This window comes from Manacus vitellinus, unplaced genomic scaffold (assembly GCF_001715985.3).
Source record: "Manacus vitellinus isolate BGI_N305 unplaced genomic scaffold, ASM171598v3 scaffold_53_pilon, whole genome shotgun sequence".
NCBI classification, from domain to species: Eukaryota; Metazoa; Chordata; class Aves; order Passeriformes; family Pipridae; genus Manacus; species Manacus vitellinus.
The window spans coordinates 1,030,203-1,053,103 of NW_021940637.1; the positions used below are offsets into that span (position 1 = coordinate 1,030,203).

The 22,901-nt window shown below is 45.8% G+C and overlaps 1 protein-coding gene across 1 annotated transcript in view; it reads right to left on the bottom strand.

Moving 5' to 3' along the window:
• Positions 1-6,905: 6,905 nt before the first annotated feature.
• PSTPIP1 (proline-serine-threonine phosphatase interacting protein 1) overlaps positions 6,906-22,901 on the bottom strand; it is a 49,921-nt gene continuing 33,925 nt past the window's right edge. Inside the window, exons 7-15 of the mRNA XM_018081442.2 lie at positions 22,077-22,175; positions 20,362-20,407; positions 19,456-19,535; positions 17,270-17,368; positions 15,802-15,898; positions 12,691-12,775; positions 11,089-11,159; positions 9,776-9,876; positions 6,906-8,237 (exon numbers count right to left, since the gene is read on the bottom strand). Of these exons, the coding sequence (XP_017936931.1) occupies positions 8,106-8,237; positions 9,776-9,876; positions 11,089-11,159; positions 12,691-12,775; positions 15,802-15,898; positions 17,270-17,368; positions 19,456-19,535; positions 20,362-20,407; positions 22,077-22,175 (810 nt within the window). The 3' untranslated portion in view covers positions 6,906-8,105. The remainder of the gene's footprint in view (positions 8,238-9,775; positions 9,877-11,088; positions 11,160-12,690; positions 12,776-15,801; positions 15,899-17,269; positions 17,369-19,455; positions 19,536-20,361; positions 20,408-22,076; positions 22,176-22,901) is intronic.

A 22,901-nucleotide genomic window follows, 5' to 3' on the forward strand; every position in this document is an offset into this window, starting at 1 on the left:
GAGGTAGTCCTACAAGTCACGTTTCCTTCTGTACATCATAGCATGATGTTTAGTGCTCAGAAATAAGGCTAATTGCAGGCTGCCTGTTATTAGGTGAAGGAGGTGGTGCTGGGGAAGCACAGCTGTACAGCTGCTCCTGGTTCATGTGTTGCACCCCAGGCATGTTTCCCAGCCTGGCAGCTGTCTGGGGTATTAGAGGGGAAACATCAGCTACAGAGCTGGCCCACCTGTTCCTTTACTTTCTCACTGTGGCAGTTGCCTTCACAGTACAGGTTTTGTGCCCTTGATACATATTTAGTCCAGGCATATACCTCTGATTTAGCCCTTGCTGTGACTGGAGTAATCCCTGCTGGATCTGTGCCTGGTGACAGATGTTGCTTCCCTCCATGTCTGGCCTCCAGGGCAGGAGTTCAGCTGTGTTCTGTGGGGGGTATTTACACTGCACATGAACACCAGGTACAGTTTACCCATCGTCTGTAGGCAGGGCCAGGTTTTGCAGACCATGAACTTCAGCTGCATAAATGAGAGACCACTGGAGCTCAAGTCTGGGGACCTGACACTCAGTGATCCTTCTGGAGCAAGCAGAGAAGCACTTCTGCCAACCTTCACCTTCCTGGTGTTACACACTGGACCACACATTTTCTCTCACCTGCTTCTCTTGACCCTGAATGCTAAAGCAACGTGTCAGAGCTTTTCAGTTGAAACCTTTCTCTGCCAGAGGGGAGCCTGCAAACTGGGTTGCTACTGGTAACTGGTGAGCCACAGCACTGTGTGGCCGTGGAGCTGTTCCTGTTGACACTCCAGAGAAAGGACAGCTTTGCTGTCATTTGGATGTGTGGTGCTTTAGGCACAGCTCCTTTCACTAAATGGGCTCCTGCCCCATTTCACAGAATAAATGAAGCGTTTTCCAGGACAGCATCAGGCTGTGACTGAAGAACTAGAATGTGTTTTCCTCATGCAAATAGAATGCTTAAGCAAACCACTGACAGTTGTGGGGCTTGGCAGTGTCTAGGGTGCCTTGCATGCAAAAGCAGTCTGGTCTAGAAAACAGCTTTTGAACAGAGTTCTGAAGTTTTTCTCCCACCTGGCCAGAGGAAGCAGCAAGATCTGGTCTTGCTTACCATTGAATGAGTTTGCCACCACACCAGGTACACAGGGGTAGTGTTCATTCATTCTCAGCTGAGAGTAAGAGATGGATAAGTCATCTGTGGCAAAGGTGGCACTGAGGAGTCCTGTGCCAGCCTCTACCAGGTACCTCACAGGCAATTAGACAAGATTTTATTTCCCAGTACATACTGCAGAAGAACCAGGCACAGGACTTAGAGAATGCCCCATCCTTGGGAAGCATATTTGATGCTAGTAGCCTGGCACTCTGTGAAGTGGTTTTTGCCTTTGAGTACAATATCCACTTTAAAAGCTTAAAACCACCATTTACCCCCATACACTAACACTGAGGGTACATTACAGACACTGAGCAGACCTAAGTTTAGAGCTTCACAGCTGATAGGTGTTGTGGTTACAAAGGTGGTACAGGACCCTGCAGAGCAGGGAGGATGCATTTCTCTAGATGCCTTCTATCCCTCTTTGGTTTTGAATCCCCCCATGGCTGCTGAATGGAGCAGTGACCTAGTAAACCTTTAGCTGCCACTTAGCAGAACAAAGTCACTGTCGCTTAAGTCTCCCTTTCCTCACCCGGGGCTCAGACACAAGAAGGGCTGTGCAGCCCTTCTCTAAAGACAAAGCATTTCTCATGTCTGTCAGTGCATTGAAAGCTTTCCCATTCACACTTATGTTAGCATTCTTATCCTGGGAAGGTTAAAGTTCACCAGTTTCCCAAGAAGTTCCTCCATGGCCTGTTTTTGGCTTAAAATTTCAGAACAATTCTTCTTTAAATGCAGCTGTTGAGCGTTTGTGCCTTTGCAGAGTGGAAAGGAATGCACTGTACCCCCCCACCGGCTCCCTGCATTGAGTGTGAGTGTTATCTCATGTCTGCAACCCCCTGCCCAGGAGCCATCCAGTCCTATTGCAAAACAAGCCCTGTGTACACAATATAATTTGTCCTTTTGTACAAGATCTTCCATTGCAAATATTGATCTGACCACCACCCAATGGGAGCTTGTTTAGACAGGGTCTGGGATTGAACAATCACCAAAATGCTTGGTGTGCCAGGAGAATTTTCAGCTCCTGACATCAGAGTGCATTACAAGCTCCCCACGATGAAAACTGAGGTGTGAGGTGTGACTTCTCCAGTCATACCTTCACTTCACAAAGTCATTTATTTATTCTAGGGTTTAGCCTGGGCTGTTTGGACAATCCAGGTGTGTAATCCCTCACTCAGGAAATTTCATTCAAGTTTAGGCTGGAATGTCTTCAGCTGCTGTGAGTCCATTTACCCTCAGGCAGAGGCTGCAGGAAATGCCCGAATTTCAGTCAGAGAGTTCAAGTCAAAGCACCACTGCTGCAGCTGCAGTTCATTCAGTATTACACCCATTAACACACAGGTTACTTCTCTTTCTGTCTGCCTTGATTTGGTGGTTTAGTTGAATCCTGGTCAGGCCACCGAGGCTGGGATATGTGTGCTGGTTTGTTTTTTCAAATCTGTTTGATGCTGGCTGGCTCTTTTAGATCTGGTAAATAAAATTCCTCCTCATTTCAAAGACCCGTAGATACTTTAGGATATCTGTTCCCAATTCACCCACACCCTGCAGTTGTTTTTTACTCTCTTTATCCTCAAGGTGACGTGTGGAACCCCTGGCTATAAATTGGTAGCTGTGTTCAAAGTCGTGTTCTGTTCACCTGGTGGGTTCAGATGATTTTGTTCTTCCCCTTAGAAATTTCAGGGATGTCAAGTCTGATTTCTACCGATTTTGCTGGGAGGTCTCAGTGATTTCTGTTAGAGTTTCATATCTAAAAGCAAGATTTAATCTGTGCTTTCAGTCAGAATAGAACAACACAGTAACTGTGTCTTTGGGGCCAGCGTGTGGGACCAGAGCCACGTGGCACTGAGAGGCTGTAACTGTGCTCTGAGCGGTGCCCCGGCAGCTTTGTGCCAGATCAGGTGTCAGCCGTCCTTCAGCAGCTGGGAGAAGGACAAGTTGAGCACTGTGCCATGTGTACTGGCTAATTTGATGGAAATATGATTATCCAGCCATTCTAGGAACAGATCAAATTTGCACTCTGCGGGATCCAGGAGTGAGCAAATCTGGAGATAACGGTGGCTCTGAGCTTCCCTCATCCAAAATGAGCTGGCTGCTGAAATTGGGTAATTGCTAACAAAGAACAGATAATGGCTAACAGTTTGACTAGAAGTTCTTTACTTCCTCTGCTTTCTCTCAGTGGATGGGTCATTGTCATTTTGTTGATAACCTAGTCATAGGCAGGACACTAATTCCTGTTCCTCTTCCAAAATCTAATTTCTCCACATAAGTATCCTTTTCCCTACAAAACCCAGCCCATCAGCCCTTGCAGCCCCTTAGCAGCCATTTACTTTCCAGAAGCTCAGTGTGACTCAGCATCACAACTTTGTCTCCTTCCTCTTCCTGGGGAGCAAAACCCCAGCTATTCTCTCTCTTTTACCCTCAGCTCCAGTGAGCGTGCCCAACACATCACAGCTGCACTGCAGAAACACTTGTCATGGCTACTGGCATTAACTTAGGAAGCTGGTGAAGGGTAGTGACTGCTCCTAATGCTGCTTTTAGTTTAGTTTTTTAACGCTCTGCTTTCCTTTAAGGAAGGCTTGGCCATTTGCTTGTGCCCATAACCCATGGCAGCAAGGAGACGTGGATCTGCGGGTGAAGATCAAGCCAAGGGGGTCCTCCTGCTCTCCTTGCTCACTAGCTCTGAGTGTAGTTTCCTTTTGAAGACATGCCAAGTACTGGTACCTATGTGGCTGGCAACTGCTCTTGCCTTCAGTGCCCCAGCCCTGCAAGCTGGAGAACAAGAAAGCCAGGGAAAAGAGATGGTGTTGAGCAGCCAAGGCGGCTTTTCAGGCCTTCACAGTTTGTCTTGTGCTGTGCAGAGTTGTTGCTGCTCCACACTGAAGGCTAACAGTGACTCTCCAGTGCAGACTGTTTGTACAGCAGTGATGTGGAGTCCCCTGGGCTCTCTACTCCTGCACAGCTAAGTCATGTTGCAGCAGTACTGCCAAGAGGCTGCATTGTACCAGAAAGTGTGTGAGTTACCCACCAGTGTTCAGGGGAGATGTTTCTTAATGCCCAGCCAAGCTCCTGTTAGACACCACCTGATACCCAGCTTGTAATGCATCTCCTGTTAGCATCCATGTGCTTCCACTTAAACTGCATTCAGCAATCAGTGAGGTATGAGCTGCAACTGGGAGAAAATTACCTCTGTGTCGTGGAAGTAATCAGCTCCAGGGGGGGAAAACCACATAAACCCACGGCAATGTGGAAGGGAGACTCAGACCTGGAATGCACCTCTTGAAGAAGCAAGACAAGAAGGAATCCAAGGTAAGAGTTGCTACTCTTTGTGTCTTATGTACATGATCTGTGACCACTCTGCCTGATGTATGCTGGGGTTATTCACACACAGAGCTCGAGCCGGGGTCCTCAGGGCAGTGACAAACACTCCAAACCTTGAACAGTCACTGTGCTCCTGCTCAGCTGGGAAGGGGCTGATTTCTTCCTTTTAGTTGCCTAGTTGTCAGAAATGCTGGAAGCTGGATGGCTCTACAGACCTGTGAGCTTGGCAGGAGCCCTTTCTTTGTGGTTGAGCAGTGAATCTGTTGGTTGTCCTAGAGTTGGATCTTTTGGATCTCTGTTTCTCGTCTGATACTACTATGTTGCCACTGGCTTGTGGGCTCTTAATGCCACAAGCAGCAGCAGAAATCTGTTCTGTGCAGAGATGGGCCTCACACTGCACTTGCAGACATTTCCTAATTACGTGTGGTTGTCATTGGTTCAATGTTATTTTACACAGATTTTCCTGTTCCTCTCATTAATGAACAGTAATGTTCATACATGTCTGAGTGTGGTTTAAGGTACTGTTGGGCTGGACTGCCTACTTCAATCTTTGCATTGTTGTTATGGTTAAAGGAATAATAGAACAGATTACCACCACAGTGTCTTGTATCACTCTCACAACCATTTTCCTCAAATCCAAAGTCCATCTAATTATCTATATTTAATGGATAGATGATGCTTATTTCTTACAGCCCAGTCAAAATTTCTAGAGTTAACAAACTGAAGGCCTGCAGTGCCAAGTCATAAACAGCTCACTTACTTCCTTGTAGCTTCTCTTTAATTAGTTTGTCTGTCTGTACATACTAGTCACAGGTAATTCACACGAGAAGCAAACCTTTGCCACTCTTTTGTCCTTTATGCTGCTTGGCACCTCCTTGCCAAAAAAATGGTAGTCAAAATGAAAGTGGAGACTTACCTGAAGTGTTTGTCCAAAGAGAGTTTTAACCACAAATGTTGGAGTTTAGTATAAGAATGCCTCCCACTCGAGAGGGCTCATTTCAGTTTCCCATCTTAGCTGAAAATTGAATGATAACTTGATTGTGTCGGTTTTGTTGCCCCAATTTTACCAGACTGGAGAGGAAATGTTAGTAAGGCAATATTATTACAGCATTAACCTACAACTGTCCTTCCTGTGTTTCCTACTGGTGGGGGTAGGTGGATGGCACCTAAAATGTGGATGTACTGAGAGGGTGTGGGTATTTCTTGATATCTCTGTTCTGTTTGTGACAAGTGCTGCCACACTGATAGGGCAAACAGAAGAATTTGGGGTGATAAGTGGTTACCAGGCCTTATCTGGACGAGGAGAGGATTCATGAGAAAGCATTGCTGCTGTGTTTTTGTTTCCTGAACAGTCTGCAGTCAGCATGTGGCACCCAAATGCTGTAGCACCAGGTAGATTTTGAAACACCTACAGCCTCTTGCCTTTCAACAGTATTTATCTGACAGAAGAAGGGACAGGTAGAAAGAAAAACTGTTTCCTGACCTTAACAGCAAAAATATGGAACGACTTGATGGGATAGAAACAGCAGTCACTGTTCCACTGTCAGTCTGTCAGTGATGTGGACCATGTGGTGCATGGAAGCAAAGATAATCTGTAATAGGATTTCAGGGTAATCAGGACTGGGCACTGCAGTGTCTTGTGTGAGGTTGTCTGGGCCCCCAGCGAGGTGAGGAGTCCCTGCAAAATCCACGTGTCACACAGAATTGGAGGAGATGCATCTCAGTGGTTTATTTTTTCTGTTTAATTAAGATAATCTGCAAAATACCTACCTAAGTTTATTTCTTGCTTTATTGCAGTTCTCTTTTGAGTGTTCAAGAAGTCAGTATATTAAATCTGCCATGTTTTAAGTTTCCTCTCCTGCTGCAGCTAAGGAGTGATGCTGCAGTTGTCTGGCAGGGCCCTGGCCAAGCTGAAGGTTACTGTGCACCTTCTATCACTGCTCAATTCAGCCAAACCTGTCATTACCTCCTCAGCCTGGGCAAGCACTGCTGTTCTGACACTGCTGCCTGAATTGCCATTCCAGCTCCTCCTGTGCCTCCGAGCCTGAGCTCGTGCCAGGTTCTGGGAGCCCTTCAGCACTGATGTGGATGTGCTGCATAATAACTTTGGGAAGTGAGGGAAGGACAAGTGCAAAGGACTGTAGGGAGCTAAAGAAAGGGCCTGCAGCAACTGCTATTCCATTCTTGAAGGAAGACTTAGAATAAGGTACTGCAAGTGCCTCTGACCTTCACTGTGCTTCATTTAAGGAATAATTGCATTGACCATTACAGCTTTTTTCTTTTGTTGAAATTTCTCTTTGTCTCTCCTGCTGTGTCTTAGCTAACAGTTCCTCCCTGCTCCATGCCTTTTGGGTAGCAATTTGATTAATTTTCATTGTCTTTGTTCAGTTTTAAGACCTGAAACCTTGGCAAAGAGGGTCATTCTGCCCCCAGAAACAGTTCACTCTGATTCAATCACCGACTTTTATTTATTTTTTTTTGAAAAGGGAAGAGTGGCAGAAACCATCCATCAATCCCTTGGTAAGCACAGTGACATTCTTAAATACTGAACTAGAAAGACTGATAGAGCTGAAATCTGTGAAATACAGTGAACCTGCACAGTGCGACTTCTGGGAAGAGGGATTGTTGAAGAACAAAGTGCCTGGAAAGGAGCCAGGATGTGACTGTGCCAGCAATCCCAGAGGTGCAGAGGCTGTAGACAGCAGTAGGAGACAAAGAAGCCTGTGAGCAGGAGAGGAGAGGCTGAGCCAGGTGGAAGGGAGGATGCCCTGGTGACACTGGGCTGCAGATTGTGTGAGGATGTGACTGGCAATCCCCTGCTGCTCAGAGGGGGATCAGAGCAGTGCAGCACTGCTGGAGGCCTGGCTTGTCTGTTGTTTGTGTTGTTGGATTTTTAAACTTGAAAATCCCAGAGAGGTGTTAGGGAAACTTTCAACCAAGGCCTTGGGCTTATCATCTGTCCAGAATCCAGTGCAAAGCAGAGCCATGGGTAGTGTGGATTTCATTGTATTAGGAGATGGTTGTGGTGGGGAGTGCCTGAACTTTCCTTACTACAGATGTGTCTCTGTCCTTCAGGTGTTCCTCTCTAGCTGCATTCACTGATTTTCTTCTGTTCATCAGTGACCCTGATGAAGAAGTCAGTCCACTCTCAAAAATACCAGCATGACCTGTGCAGGGAGAGGAGGGGATCCATGGCTGCAGTGACCATGAGGGTGGCTCACAGGCTGGCTGGAGACAGTCCTCCATCCTGTAGAAACTGCACTTGCTTCCATGACCTTTTTCCTTCAGTGCAGTGAAGGGCTGAGCAGGATTTCCCTCCCAGGTTGGCTGAGCTTTATGACACTGCTGGCAGGACAGTGTGCTGAGGGTGAGAGAACAGGGCTAAGAAAAGCAAGTCCTGATCTCTCAGGGCTGAGGATGGATTTTGCAGACAGTGTAGGCCAGGAGATGCTGGAACGGGGTAGGAGCAAGGAAGAGGAGAGCATGGTCAGTTGGTTATTTCCTGACTGGTAGTTGCAGAAAACAGTATTATGGGATGCCCTTGGTCATCCCTGAAGCAGACCTTGTGTGCAGGTTGTTTTCAGTAATAGAATATTTTTAAAGTCTGAGGGCTGGGGCTTCTTTTCATCAAAGCTTTTCAAGATAAGACCCTGGCACGAAGCCTCGCTGCCCATTCCTTTCTGCTGTCCACCAGCCATCCTCATTTTCTTCAATGACAACTACGATGTCTCCTTCACTGATGTCCAGTTCATCCATGCTCTGAAAGGAGACAGGGAAAAGCAGTGTGGTTAGCCTGAGAGCACAGGAGGGCCCAAGCATGTATGTGGTGGGATTTTTTTAATCCTGCCCTTCATCAACTGTCTGCTTGGAATGAGCCTGAAATAGCAGACAGTGAGGGATTAAGCATTTTGGCTGTTTTCTTAAGACCTTCACATTTGCCCAGCCTCCATGGTGTCTCCTCCTGTGCAACCTGACAACATTGGGGAAGGCCACAAGGGGTTAAATACAACTGTCCTAAACCAGCTAACCGTGACCTGCATAGTCTGCAGGTGTTGCTAAATAAAACAGAGCACAGCTTAATTCCCAAGGGAGATAACAGTGTCTCTGTTAATCCATGCCTTAAATAGGTCTCCCAGTTTTTTTAGCAGGGAGCAGCAGTGACCAGTGGAGGTACAGCGACTCTTCCTGACAGCAGTGACTTTCATCCCCCACACAACTGCAGAGGCTGCAGGGAACTCTCCCTGAGCTCCCAGGCAGCTATCAGCCCATGCTGCCCTATTTTCCATAGGAAACCACTTTGCTGCCTGCAGCGTAGTAAAATAGAAAACAGGGTAAGGGAGGCTTCCAGAGGTGTTTGATGTGTCAGCTAAAACTAAATTTAATGTACCTGAGTGGGTAAGAATGGACTCAAAAGATGAGAGGTTTCAATGTACAGTATACTAAAGGTAGTAACAGGCTCTTTTCTCAGCAGGGAAAATCTGTGTGTGTCATAGTTTTAAGGCAGCTCTCAGAGTAAGGATCTCACAAAGTGATCCAGTAGTCTCCTCAGGGGAACTGCCTTTAGCAGTGAGGTACTTTCAGCTGTGCTTAGATGAAATTTCAGTAAATAATAAAAGAGTGTTTAAAACAAAGCAAAAAAAAATATAATCTAATAAAAGGAGTTGGAATACTGCTGTACCTAAGAGAAAGTGCTCCTTTTGAGCCCTTTCTCTGTTTTCATTATTTATCTGGCTCTCTATTTTGTCACCTGTCAGCATTTCTTCACTGTTGGCTATTGATGGCAAGTCCCTGGGTGTGATACTCTCTCTGCACTGTAACATAAGACCTCCTGGATGCTGTTCCTTCTGTTAATCTAAAGCTAATAAAGGGACCCTTACACTGACAAGCAAAGCAGCAGGCTGGAGTCCAGGTTCTGGAGTCCATCTGAATAAGTAAATACTCACAACTGGTCCATTCACCTTTTACTGCAGGTATCCTGCCTAGTTAGGACTGAAGTCAGAGAGAGTTCAATTCCCAGTAAAGGATGCAGGGTGCTCTTTGTAACAATCCTTTGATAGAGGAACCACATCCACTGTGATTCTGCAACTTGCAACATGGGAGTGTAGGGAAAGAGTGTCATTTATAGGGAGCCAGCCCTCTCCAGCATGGAGAGCCAGCAGAGCAGGACAAGTCGTGGCTGTGAAGTGACAGTAACATCTCCTGCACAGAATTAACACTTTCAAGATGTTTGAATCAGCATATTACTTTTTTTTTTAAATCTGATGCTATGAAATATTTATTTTGAAGCCTTGTTTTACCTGGGCTGTGTAGTCATAAAGTACTCTGTAGTCCTGTGATGATGTGATCCCAGCTTCTTCATTTGCAAAAATGGATGCATAGACTCCATCTGTTCTCTCTGCTAGGGGGGGAAAAAATGAGGAAAAAATACCCACCACAGAAACAAAGAGTTCAGTTGCTTATAAATGCGTGGGATCATATGCAAGACTTCACAAATACAAGGGTTTCTGTTCTCTCTCTGCCTGGAGATGTACATGTATAGAAAAGCTGCTGTGAACTGTAGGTAAAGTCTTGCACAAAAACTGTCCCCCATTGATTAGATGACAATACACCCACTGAACTTTGTGGGAGGTCAGAAAGTAGCTTTAGCCTCATCCAGGTTGGGAAAAATGTTTACCCTGGTAAAAAACAGCCCAAGGAGGGCAATGCTGTGATTAAAATGGTTGCTACTGGGGGCATAAAATTCCAGCAGTCCAGTGACTCACACAGGGCTTCTCTTGTTCCCTTGAGAAAAATGGAAAATACTCTGCCAGCGGGTCACCAGACATTTTCCAGTGGTTGATATAGTTCTCAAATAGCTATTTGGCATGGACATAACTTCTTTGCAGATGTTTTGTTTTAATCCAGCTTGTTGTAATCAGGGCAAACTCTTATTCCTTCTCAGCATCTGCCCGGGAGCTTCCCCTGCTGAGCACCAAACGCAGTAAGCGAGATAGTCTGGGCTTTGGGTTTGGGTGCCCAAGCAGGCAGGCCTGACAGAGGCAGTTGATTTTAAAGCTGTTGTTTTAAAACATCTTTTTATTTTCTTCCTGCTGTATGAATCACAGTTAAAATGGTTTTATTTACTAGCAAACCAATAAAAATGCCATAAGCCGTTACTTTCTACGAAGTCAAAATACTGTGTTTTAAATATCATCTGATGAATTTCTGGTTGTAAGGGTTACAAGACAACAGCGTAGGTGTTGGATGAGATGGATATTTGCATTCATAAAGCATGAACCTGGTCTGTTAAAAGCTTTATGTATTCCCTCGGGCTTTTTAGAGGCAGTGTATTCCACACAAAGAGAAAACTAATATCTAAGTCAGACTGTGCTGCTCTGAATGTACAGTCCCCCCTTCCCTAGATGGAGGTTTTGAAGATTCTGTGGATTATTTGGCACTTGAAACTGAGAAATTTATTTAATACACATCCACACGAAATTCATTTCCAGACTATTTTGACTACCAAAATGTGAATATCTGCTGTACAATGTCTGCCACATGTCAGAGCCTGATTTAGCAACGTGATCTAAACCAAACACATCTGGTAAACTGATTTCCTGCGGAGTCATACCAAGAGGAGGGGCTGAAGGAGTGGCAATTTCCGTGTGGTTTTTGCTGCTCCCATGCAGGAGTCCGGAGAATCTGCAGAACCAAGAGAAGCCAATGACAAAATGAGTGAACAGGCCTGGGTATGAGCATTCCTTCATCTCAGCTCTCTGACTCAGCCTTTCCTCCATCTGCTTCACACTGAGTAGATGTCACCTCTTCCCATGGCCTTCTATTTTCATTTATGCTGTAGATATATTTATCTGCAGTTAGAAATATATTTTTTAAAGTGCAGCAGAATACTGAACCATCAGCCATCACTAAACTGTGCATAACATGCAGCAGGACAGTATTTTGTTGTGGATCCAAAGACTCATAGTGCGAAACTCCAATTATTTCATAATGTTAATACCAGGAGAATTGTCAGTTGTTTATAGGAGGTTAACATATATTTGTGTTCAAGGAAAACTGATACAATTTAAAATACAGAGCTTGTATAACAAGCCTTTCTAAAAACTGTGAGTTTAAGTGAATTTTTATTTTAATCTATCCCTAGTTATTTCCTCTATCACAGCTGGGTACTGGAGACTAAGTAAAGTGAGAAAATGGGTTAGGATTCTCAAGCAGAGATGGAAATAGCATTGCATGCTTAAGGCACATTTAAACAGTAGAATTTTTTCAGCTAGTGAACACTCGATGTGTCTGGAAAATGGATATCCTAACTCCACAGTTCCTGAAAAACTCAGACTGAGTCTCTCTAGGCTCCTGGCCCATGCAGAGCACAGTTGTGTTCTAAATGGCAATACAATTGTCTTATGTAACTGCACAGGATGCAGCATTGAATTAATTATTGTAGAAGATCTGGTTTTCAACAGAAAAGCAAAGTATAGTGTGTAGCCCTGATCAGCTCCCTGACAAGCCTGCACCACGCTTCAAATGGGAGATCACAGCCTGCTTCCTGTCTTTGCCATGTCATAAGGCTTGTCATGACAGAAATCTCTTGTGCTTTAACTATGATGCCACTCCCACTGTGAATTAGCCATTTCAGTAAAAGGTATTTAAACCAATAGATCTACCATACCCTTCTGCTGGTGTAGCTACATCCACATTCTAACATTTACCAGCAGAAATGGATCAGAAAAAAAAAAAAAAGCCTCCCTAATGATCACAGTTATTATTTTTCCCCTTTGGTCGAGATGCAGAGAGCAGCTCTTTGTTCTGCTCAGCTGAGCAGTGCAGGAATCCAGGAGGGAATGTCCCAGAGGACAGCTCTCCCCAGCCTTTGCTCCTGGCCAGGTTCACCTTTGCCTCCCTTGAACAAGGTGGGTTTGTTGCTACGTGCCCTGACTCACTGGGAAAGAGGAAACCAGTGACTGCTCTCCACCCCTGGCCGACTAATTGTGTGATGAACTCATCCTGTGTCACTCTTCCCACTGGGCCACGGCAGAACTGCTCTGACTCCGGTTTTAAGAGATTTACTTCTTCTGTCAAGTTACACTCATTGATACGTAGCTGCCTCTTGCTACAATGAAGGAAGTAATGACTTTCCAGGTGCTGTTTTCTGTCTTCATCCCTTGCTGTTCATGCTGAGAAACACCCGTGCTGGGAACTGAAGGTTGCCACTCACCTCTTCATCATCCCGCAGGACTGGGTTGGGCTGCTGTTGCGTCTGTTGGGCTCTCTGCTGTAGTAGTTCTCATACCCGATGGCTTCTGCAACAGGGCAAGAAAAATGAGATGTTCAAACAGGCAGAGCTGTTTTCTCCCCACTGCAATGCAACCTGGGGCTGGTGGAGCAAACAGCAATCCAGTTTGCAAACCTCTCTGCCCACACCTGGAATGTGGCTGGAGCAGCTCAGGGGCACCTGGGGACTTGACAAAAGCCATCCCAGTGACTGTGAGCAGCCGTGTCCTTGCTTGGTTTGACCTGAGCTGAGCACAGTGGTGGGCCTGCAGCACCAATTTAAGAGCTGTGGCCAGCCCGAATTAAAACAGCCTTTCCTCCATGGCTGTTTCTTCTGTTGTGTTAAAGCTCAGGATTTTGGGGAGCAGAGTGTGGCCATTGTGAGCCTTGGACTGTGTTCATCTAGAATTGGCTGCAGCATGTTTTGTTTCTTTTTTTTCCTGGTGTATGGAGTCAGGCATTTTTGTCAGAGCTGGGGAGATTTCGGAATGTTCCTGCCAGCAGCTTTAATGAGCAATTTCCTGCTCTGTGCCTATGCTTGTTTCCCTACCTATCTCCCCCAGCCGCCTCCTGAGAGCTGATTTGCTATTTACCCAGAGATATTTGGGTTTTCTTCTCTCAAACACAGTTATGTTACATTTCCTTCACTCTCCCCTATGGTGTCCTTAAGGGTGAAATTGAGACCATTTCCAACTCTAACTTTACAGATGGATTTATTTATTTTTCATCTCAGAGCTCCCAGTGTAGTTGCCTGCAGCTGGTGGCCACACACTCCGCCTGCCTGCTGGGTGTTAGAGCTGAACAAACATGAGTGAAGTCTGGGATACTGTGTTACCTCAGACCTGATAGCAGCAAGTTAACAGAGACATTGGACTTGGGCTAAAGGTTGTGTTGACATTCTTGTACTGGGTCAGCCAAGATAATAAGCGGGGCAGGCACATACAGCTAATGAGTGTGAAGAATCCCTACAAATAAGACTCACAGTAATTAACAAGTTTTCTGACTAATTTAAGGGTCTCCCGTTGCCCTTCTAGATTGTTACCATGGTGCAATTTCCAGTCTATAGGGCATTGTAAGATTAGGTAGAAGAAGGGAATGAGCAATAGCATCCAAGGATTGGTCAAAATGAAGCTCTTCAGCCACACAACACAAAACAACACGTGGGTTTCCTCCTGCATTTTGCAAATAATAACACAGATCGACAGCTCACCATGTGCTACTGTGCAAACTCATTAGCCAGAGCTGTGGAGATACCAGGATACTGCTTCCAGAACATGTCACCCTCTCGAAGGTGGCAAAATAAAAACAACAAAAAAAAGAGCAGATCAGGTTTTTCTTTGCTTTTCATAAAGCTCTCAAGGGTTTTCCCCACCTATTTCTCATTTGAAATGACTTCTGACATAGCCAAGAACTGTTTGCAGAAAATTGCCTGGGCGACTGGAGAATGAGAAATCTTACACAGGGAAAAAATTCCAAAAACAACTAGCTAAGAATTACAAATTTCTTGGTGTACAGAAGTTGTTTCACACTGTTGCAAGACACAGTTCTCCCTTCTGCCACTGAAAATGTAATTTTCCCTGGGTAAATGCTCCTATATTGCTGAATTTAAATCCTGTGCGTGAAGGAGAATAAACTATAGTAGCAAAATGGCATCCCGTGCAACAGTGTCAATGTTTTAGTTTTAAAACATTCCCCAAATCTCAATTTTTAATCATCATAAGACTAGTGTCAGAAAGGCTGAGTGAGAACCAGGCCTCAGACATCTCGGTGCTGAGTTAGTGGCAGCATTCAGCTCTGCCATGGAGGGTCCTGAGGTGTGATTGCTCTGCAGTGAAATCAGAGGGGTGCAAGCTGTTCTTGTATGACATAATTACCCCTCAGAATGGGCCTTCATAGTGCTGATGTTCGTACCTGTGCAACTCCTAGCACGGAAGGGTTTTATCAGGATGAAAGTTTTTTGGGCCAGTGTAGCTTGTTGGCCACTCTGGCTGGCAGGAACTAACCCCTGTGGGCAGTGCTGAGGGCTCCTGAGGGGAGTTTGTGGTGTTAGAGCAGGCACTGGGACTGAAACAGTATCTGTGCACAGATCTGGCAAAAATGGAGGAGGAGATCTTCCCAGCTAGACACGTGTCATCTGCTAATGAAGAGATGAAATGGGGATTTTTCTCTCCTTTTACAACTGTGGAGTCTTTGTTTACTGCAGCAGCTGCACAGGAGTGGAGTAGTTTGTAACTATCTTGTATTTCTTTTTTAAGTACGTGGGTGTGGTGGGTGTTTGGCCATGTGAAACACCAGATAGGCTCCTTTCCCGGGGTGTGTTTGGAGAACTCCTACCCTGGAGCAGCATGTTTTCACTTTACAATTGCTACAGCCCCTTGCTGGGTCAGTCTGCTTCCAGCCCAGAGGTTTTGATCACTGAAGTCAAGGAAAAGGCTGCTCTGGTTTGAATGGGCAGAGTCTGTGAACCTTACAGCACTTCTCTGCAGCACTGTACAGCACTTCTCTGTGCTGGGGCAAAGCCAATTCCATTCCCCCAACCAGTCTTGGCTTGTTCAAACAACTTCCTGAGAGGACAAAAGTTGTTATTTCCCATTGGACACATGGAACAGATGAGAAAGTTGGGTCTTCTCTGTGCTGCAAATGAGGAGGTGACACCTCTGTCAAGGGGACACGGGGGTGCAGTTACATCATAAGTTGTCTCTGACTTGTCACCACTGCAGGAGACTGAAGTTGCCATCTCTGCAAAGCAAGTTGCCACCTCCTTAGAGGTGTCAGTTCAGCTGTACTGTGAAATGAGCCTGGTTGCAAAGCCAAAACGACTTTTTTTTTTTCTTCTTTGGAGGGTTATTTTTAACCTGGATCATTCCAACATCCCACTTAGTGCAGCACAGGCAGCAAGGCAGCACAGCGAGGGGGAAGTGAGCCCGGCAAGTGGGAACAAAGAGCCGGAGCAGAAACTCCTCCAGCTGGCTTCACCTCCACAGGAACTGCACTGCACAACTCCAACCTCAGCCTGGTGTGTAACTCATCTGGCAAGAGCAATGAGAATAATTACCTGGAGGTTGTGTTCCTGTCATTTTGGTCTTAATGAAGTAGTCTATGTCCGACTCTACAACGCAGTTCTCCAGGCTGACCCGAACCTCTTCATACAGCTACAAAACAGAATCCAAGATTCTAATTTAACTTCTAACATTTCACATTGAATTCACAATTAATGCTCTTCTAACAATTTTCCCCTTAAGAGGCACTTTATATTCGGTACATGTCTGACCTGGATGATCTTTGGCCTGTCCCCCATACAAATATTCTTGTAAACACACTTGTTTATTTGTGCTCTGGATATTCTTTTAAGAGAGGAGGACAAAAGTCCAGAGCTTTTCAATGCAATAAAGAAATTAATAGCAGGAAACAACCATTCAGAGTCAAATCTAGTGTATTCTTTGTCTTCCAGTCTTGAGACCATGACTGGATGCCTTTTTGAAAGCTGTGTCAGAGCCCAAACATACTCAACAGTTGAGGTTCAACCAGGCCCAGTGCCGGGTCCTGCAGCCCCACGGGCTGGGACCAGAGTGGCTGGAGAGCAGCCAGGCAGACAGGGAGCTGAGTGTGGATTGACAGGAAGCTGAACAGGAGCCAGAGTGTGCCCAGGGGGCCAAGAAGGCCAATGGATCCTGGCCTGGCTCAGGAACAGGGTGGCAGCAGGAGCAGGGAAGAGATTCTGCCCCTGGACTCAGCACTGGTGAGGCCACCCCTGGAGTGCTGTGTCCAGCTCTGGGCCCTCAGCTCAGGAAGGACAAGGAGGGGCTGGAGCAGGTACAGAGGAGAGCAACGAGGCTGGGGAAGGGACTGGAGCACAATCCTTATGAGGAGAGGCTGAGGGAGCTGGGGCTGTTGAGGCTGGAGAAGAGGAGGCTCAGGGGAGACCTCCTCACTCTCTACAACAGGAGGTTGTAGCCAGGTGGGGGTTGGTCTCTTTTCCCAGGAACCAGCAGTAGGACAAGAGGACATGGTCTTGAGCTGTGCCAGGGGAGGTTTAGGTTGAATATTAGGAAGAAATGTTTACAGAGAGAGTGCTCAGCCATTGGAATGGGCTGCCCAGGGAGGAGGTGAGCTCACCATCCCTGGAGATGTTTAAGGTGAGACTGGATGTGGCATCAGTGCCATGGGCTGGGAACCACAGACCATGTGGTTGGATCAAGGGTTGGACTTGATGATCTCAGGGGTCTTTTCCAACCTAGTTGATTCTGTGATCGTATGATTCTATGACTGAGTGTCCTGGTAGCTGAGAGGGAGACATGCAGGTGTCACTAAGTGTGGCACAGACTGTTTCAAGGCTGCATTGAAAATATTCCCCTGGAGACAGCACGTGCAGAGAAGGGCAAGCCAGTGCTGTTGTTGGAGCACTCTGGCTCCTCCTCTTCCTCCAGTGCCCGTGGCTCTCCTGGGCAGTGCCCGTGGCTCTCCTGGGCAGTGCCCGTGGCTCTCCTGGGCAGTGCCCGTGGCTCTCCTGGGCAGTGCCCTACCTCGTCATCCTTCACACACTGCAGGGAGAGCTGGTTGCAGTGCACCCACAGCGAGTTCCGCAGGATGGTGATGCGGTCGCACTCCTGGAGCTGGAACACCTGCAGCCAAGGAGGAGATGTGACATGGTGACATAGCCTCGTGGTACTCAGTGACCTGCACTGCAGGCTGTGGCAGAGGCAGGGCTGCAAACCATTCTGAAGGCTCCTATTTCAGCTACTGGAGAAACTGCATCTGCTTGTTCAGGCTCAAGAATTTGTTTTAATTGATTGCACCAAAGTAAAGTTATGTTTTATAGACAAAAACAAAGCAGGGGAGAGGAATCCAGGTCTGGATTTGACTGCTACCTCTACTCCAAGGATTTCAGTCAGGGTTCTGTCTGCCTATCACACTGAAATCTTGATGTTTAACAGACCAGTAGAGTAGTGGCATGAAAGGGCTGTATTTATGTTAGAGGTAGAGCCACCTCTGCCATTGAAAATATCTTTCTAAACTTTTCTCTTTTGAAACTATTTGAGGCTCTCTGGAGTCGCCTCTATGAATTTCTAATGTTATTTTTGTCATAAAGGGAAGGCATTTTTCTTTCTTCAGAATTTACTCCCTTCCTGCATCCATCTAATTTTCTCGTGTTGTTGCACCTCTTGGGAAGAATGAAGGGGGAAGAGAGAAGTGTGAACTGAGCTGGGGGAAGAGGTAGATAAATGCTTTCTTTAAAAACTTTAAAAAACAACAAAAAAACCCCCCTCCCACCCTGATCTCTAAGCTCCTCTGTTAAAAGTAGAACATCAGTTTTTGATTTTCTAGGAGGTGTGAAAAGCTCAGATGCTTCCAGCCATCTGTTTCCATCTCCATTTGCTAGTAATTATGTCCAGAACACCACAAACATATAAGATATTCAGCAGAACACTCAGTTGGGTACACTGCCTGCCATCTAATAACTTACCAACCAAAAAAGAATCTTGTTGAGGGAGTAAGCTGGTGTGGGGACCAGTTTCTGAGAGCAAAAGCTTTTTAAAGAGAGCCTGCAGGGTGGAGAGTGAGTATTTCAATATCCCTTGTGAACAGAAAGCCTGTGGCTGCAGCTGAACCCTTCAGGGCTGTGGAAACAGCACCAGAGCCAGCCAGGAATTTTCCAGGGAAGTGGTGTCCTGTTGGGAAGTGCAGCTGATCAAAGAGGGAACTGTGGTGACTCTGGGCTTGTCAAGCCCTTGTCAACACCCAGCAAAGTCCAGCTGGGTGGTGTTTGACACATCCAAAAACAGTATCATTTTTTTCTCTGAACAAGCACTTTTAAAAGAAGGTGTTGAAGATGCCCCTCCTTTACCAGTGGTTGTTTGGATTGAGCAGTGGGCAGGCCACAAGCTCCGTGGGCACATCAGGATTTAGCCATGTGAGACAAAAGAGACTGTGAGGGTTTGGAATGCTTTGCTTGTTGGCTTTTTAAGAAGGAGAAAATACTCATCTTGGGAAAGCTAAGGCTTGGCATAATTTCTGTGGAAGTCCCTGTGCCAGTTGTGGACTTTTCAGCCCTCCTAGATAGGGAATATTTAAGAGGAAGCAGAGAGTTGGAAAGCTATATCCTGGCATTTTATTTTACGTGGAAATAAAGCCTGCAACAAGTAAACACAGCAAAATCAGACTTTAGCAGATGGGCAAAGGTACTTTAAGGATTACTGTGACCAAATGTGTGGCTGATTTGGATGCCAACCAGTTCCTGGAAATTGTTGTGCAAAACTTACTAGCCAAGTGCAAATCTCCTGTCCATCCTTGGCATAATGTAAATAGAGACTTTTCCACCAGCACCACCTTTCATTTGAAAGATTACTCCATGGCAGAGGACTAATATTCTTGCAGGTGAATATAAAGTGCTATGAAAAAGAAAGATTCTGAGTGGCTTGGGTATGTAGCAGTTCCTATATTGCTCCACCTCTCCCACCTCTGCACCTATTCCCCTCCTTTATATCTACATAGTTATGCTGACCAAGCAGGGAGAGTGTCAGTGAGACAGCAGCAGCTACGTCTAAATCAGCTCTAGCTTTTGCAGTAATTTTGCAAAGGCATCCACTGAGACTCCACATAAAGCAAACAGTGAAACCCTTGGGATGATGTGTCAGGTCTTGGACTGATATCTGCAAGTGGGATAAAATAAAGAGCACACAAACACATCGCTGTAAAAGTCAATGTTTACCTCGCAGGTTTTGATATGTTCCTGTTCCCACTCTGTCCTGACCTTATCCAGCTGCTCGATGTTCTGTTTGTACACGTTCTCTGTAAATACAGACACACAGAAGAGAAACACAACAGTTAGGGGGGGAAAAAGAGACACAGCCTTTCTCTTTTTCCTGCTGCTGGGCCTTTGCTTTGGTTCTTATACTTCGGGCCTGTGGTTTGCTTGAGTATCACAGGAATGTGTGAGCTTGAAACTGGTGGGGCAAAAGGATCTTTGGGGTTTTTTCTTTGCAACTTTACACTACAGTAAGGATTCTTCTCTTTATGGTTTGCAGATCATTTATAAACTTTACAGTAGGGATGATGCACTTCAGAGCCTGGACCATGCTTGGGCACTGAGCATCCTTAGGCTCCTTCCATGCCAAGCCAGCCAGTTAAGCCATGTGATTCAGTATAAACTATTCCATGAGCAGGGAGGGACAAGCCTGAACCCCTGAGCCAGCTCAGATGTGTGCTGGCCTGTCCTGGACTTCCAGTGTGTTTGTGGCTGGAGAATGCTCCATGCTCATGTACATGGGGATGATAAATCTGGTTTGGGCTGGCTGGGGGCAATTTGAGTGTCCTCTGTGCTTTCAAACTTGCTTCAAGGAGAGCTTTTCTTTCCTGGGTGGAGTCCCTAAAGGACATCTTCTATAATTTCTTTAATGAAAGAGGGACAGTTGCATTTCCACAAAGGTTAGAGAAAGCAGATGACTGTCAGGTTGCTGTTCTTTAGAGGTTTTTTCATTAATCTTTGGGTGAGTGACTTTGGGAACCTTGACTTCAGAGACAACCTGGGTGATTTGGATGGTGCTCTATCCAGACCCTGTGCTGGTAGATCCCTGCTGAGAAGAACCATAATGTTCAGTGGCAAATAGAGCATCACCTGCTTCATTTGCTGCGTCTCTGCATTGCTTGGCTTTGTTCTGACTCTGAAATAGGAAAAGAAATACCCCAAATTAATTCCTGACAATATTTTTTGCTTCAGCCCCATTTTTTTTTTTTTTGCTACCTGCTCTCTTTTCCCTTCTAGGGGAAAGGCTCTAAGTTGCAAACACTTCCTGGCTCTCCTGCCTTTATGCCTGGTTCTGTTGAAAATGTGCTATGGAGAAGAAGGGACCAGAATTTTCCAGGTGCAGCCATAGGCCCACTGACTTCAAGGGAAATCTTTCCATTCAGACATCCCTGCCACAGGAGCTCAGAGCCAGCATGATCCAGCCTGAAGCTGTGTCTGCTGGCTGAGTTGTTTTTTCTCAAGTGTTTGATGTGCTTTTCTAATAGATATTTATAAGCAGAAATAAATGGCAGTTAAAATTCTTCATCTTTCAAGCTCCTCTTGTAATACACAGATGAAAAGAGCACAGCTTCTAAAATACTTTGCAAATGCCAGATTATTTCCCATAACACCTCAGAAGCCTAAAAGCAAAATTCACTCTAAGTAGAACTTTTCTTTTTTTAAAAAACCTGCAGCTTTTAACAAATGAAAATGCAGCCATTATTGACAGCTCATTACTCCCAGGTCTTCCTGCCCAGATGGTGATGGTTTCACGTTCATGCACAGCTCTAGACATCAGGGTAATACATTCTCCCACTCTGCCCTTGAAGGCAAGGCTCAGGTAGGGGTCCCTATGACCATATTCCTCCTCACAGCTGGTTGGAAAACGTGTAGTAAGCTGGCAACAGAAGCTTCATTCTTACTTGCTTCCTGCCCCAAACTGTCTGTGAATGCTGAGCAGAATTAAACAGCTTGTGAGCTGCCTCTGTGCATTCCAAACATGCTGGCATGTGCAGGGAGGGAACACCCTGGGATCTTTCTGGGAAAGGAGCTGTATCAGGTTGAGCTGCCATTGAAGCTGCTGAGTGTTCTGGTGTAATTGCAGCAGAGCCAGGATTCCATCCCCTCTCTACAGCTTAACTGGAGGGGTTCGTTCATCAGAGATTAGTCAATGCTGGAAATAAAATGTACAGTTCTGATGCTGGTTTTAGAGTCCCCACCCACCCCACTCCTTGAGATGATTTTTGATCCTTTTTGCTTACACTGCACTGATTTTTATCGAGCCAAAGGGAGTTCATTTATTTTGTTTTCTCCATCTGTTCCGCTGTAAAATGTTCCCATTAAAAGTTAGTGAATTGTCAGCTACAAGTATCAAGATGATGCAAGGAAGGACTGCAGTGCCTTAATTTCCAACGATTTATTTTTGAGTCTGTAAATTTAGCTGAAATTAAACTAACCATAAGGAGGAAGATGTTGAGGGAAAATATGCATTTTAATGTAAGATTCTCTGCCTACTGAATGTAGGAGACCAAAAAGCAAAACTAAATGCATGACATCCTTCTGACTTGTCTCTCTTTTTTTTTTTTTTAATGAATAATTTCAGAGAAAAATCTCATTCAGTTTCCTTTCAGGATTCATAGAGCAATTGGATCATAGCCTGGGATAAATTAATTAGATAACTTAGTTCTTTCCCAGGGGATTCCAAGGGGTTAATTAGAAGAGAAAGCAGCCCCTGGCATCCTGCAGAACGGGTTGGTTGATTGTATTCTCTTGAAAAGGTAAACCCCCCAGTTTTCTCTCTGGGACAGCACAGTCATCTGAGGTACCTTTTCTGTTTGCTTTTGGTTGCCCGAAGCGCTGGTCCGTTCGAAGGACTGCTCTGCCTCGTCCGCCTCCCGGCACTTCTGCTCATAGGTCTTCTTGGACTGGGGGGAAAGGAAACCAAACGTGAGGGAACAGGGCTGGGCTCTCTCCAGCCTGATGTTCTACACAATGGCTGGTTTGCAGCCTGGGGGGAGCAAAGCAGTGCCCAGAAAAAACTCCCAACGATGCCACCAGGAGATAGAAAAGTAGAACTGAAAAATTGGGGCGAGGGGCTGAGAGTATAAATTGTGTTCTTTTCTCACAGCCCTGAAATTGTCTGCTTTGTGCAACTGCAGCTCCCTCCAGGGTGCTCAGGAGTACACAGGCAGCTCTGCCACCATTGGGGCATCAGGTCCCAGCGACTGTGTAGAGACAAAATTAGGAGCCCCCGTTCCCAGGGTGCCCGTGGGGTGAGTTGTCATTTCTACACCGTGACTTGGAGCATCAGGTGGCCAAAGTCAGTGTGCTCCTTGCCCACTGCTCCAGTGGTGGAGTTCTCACAAGCAAGATAAATCCTTATTTGCACCAAAAGATCTCTGTGTCTCAGAGATTCACTTGAAATAACCACATTTCAATAAAAATTGTTAGTACAGTACCAGCTGTAGCACTGACAGGTCTGCAACTACTTTCCTTTAGAGGCAGTTGCCCACTGGAAACCAAAACCAGCTGCCTACAGTTCCTGTACCTGCATGCTGTCCAGCTGGAGAGGATTCCTCCTACTTGTGAGATTCCCTTACCATTTTTAAAGTTGTATTTACACAGACTGAAAAATTACATTCACTCCTGTA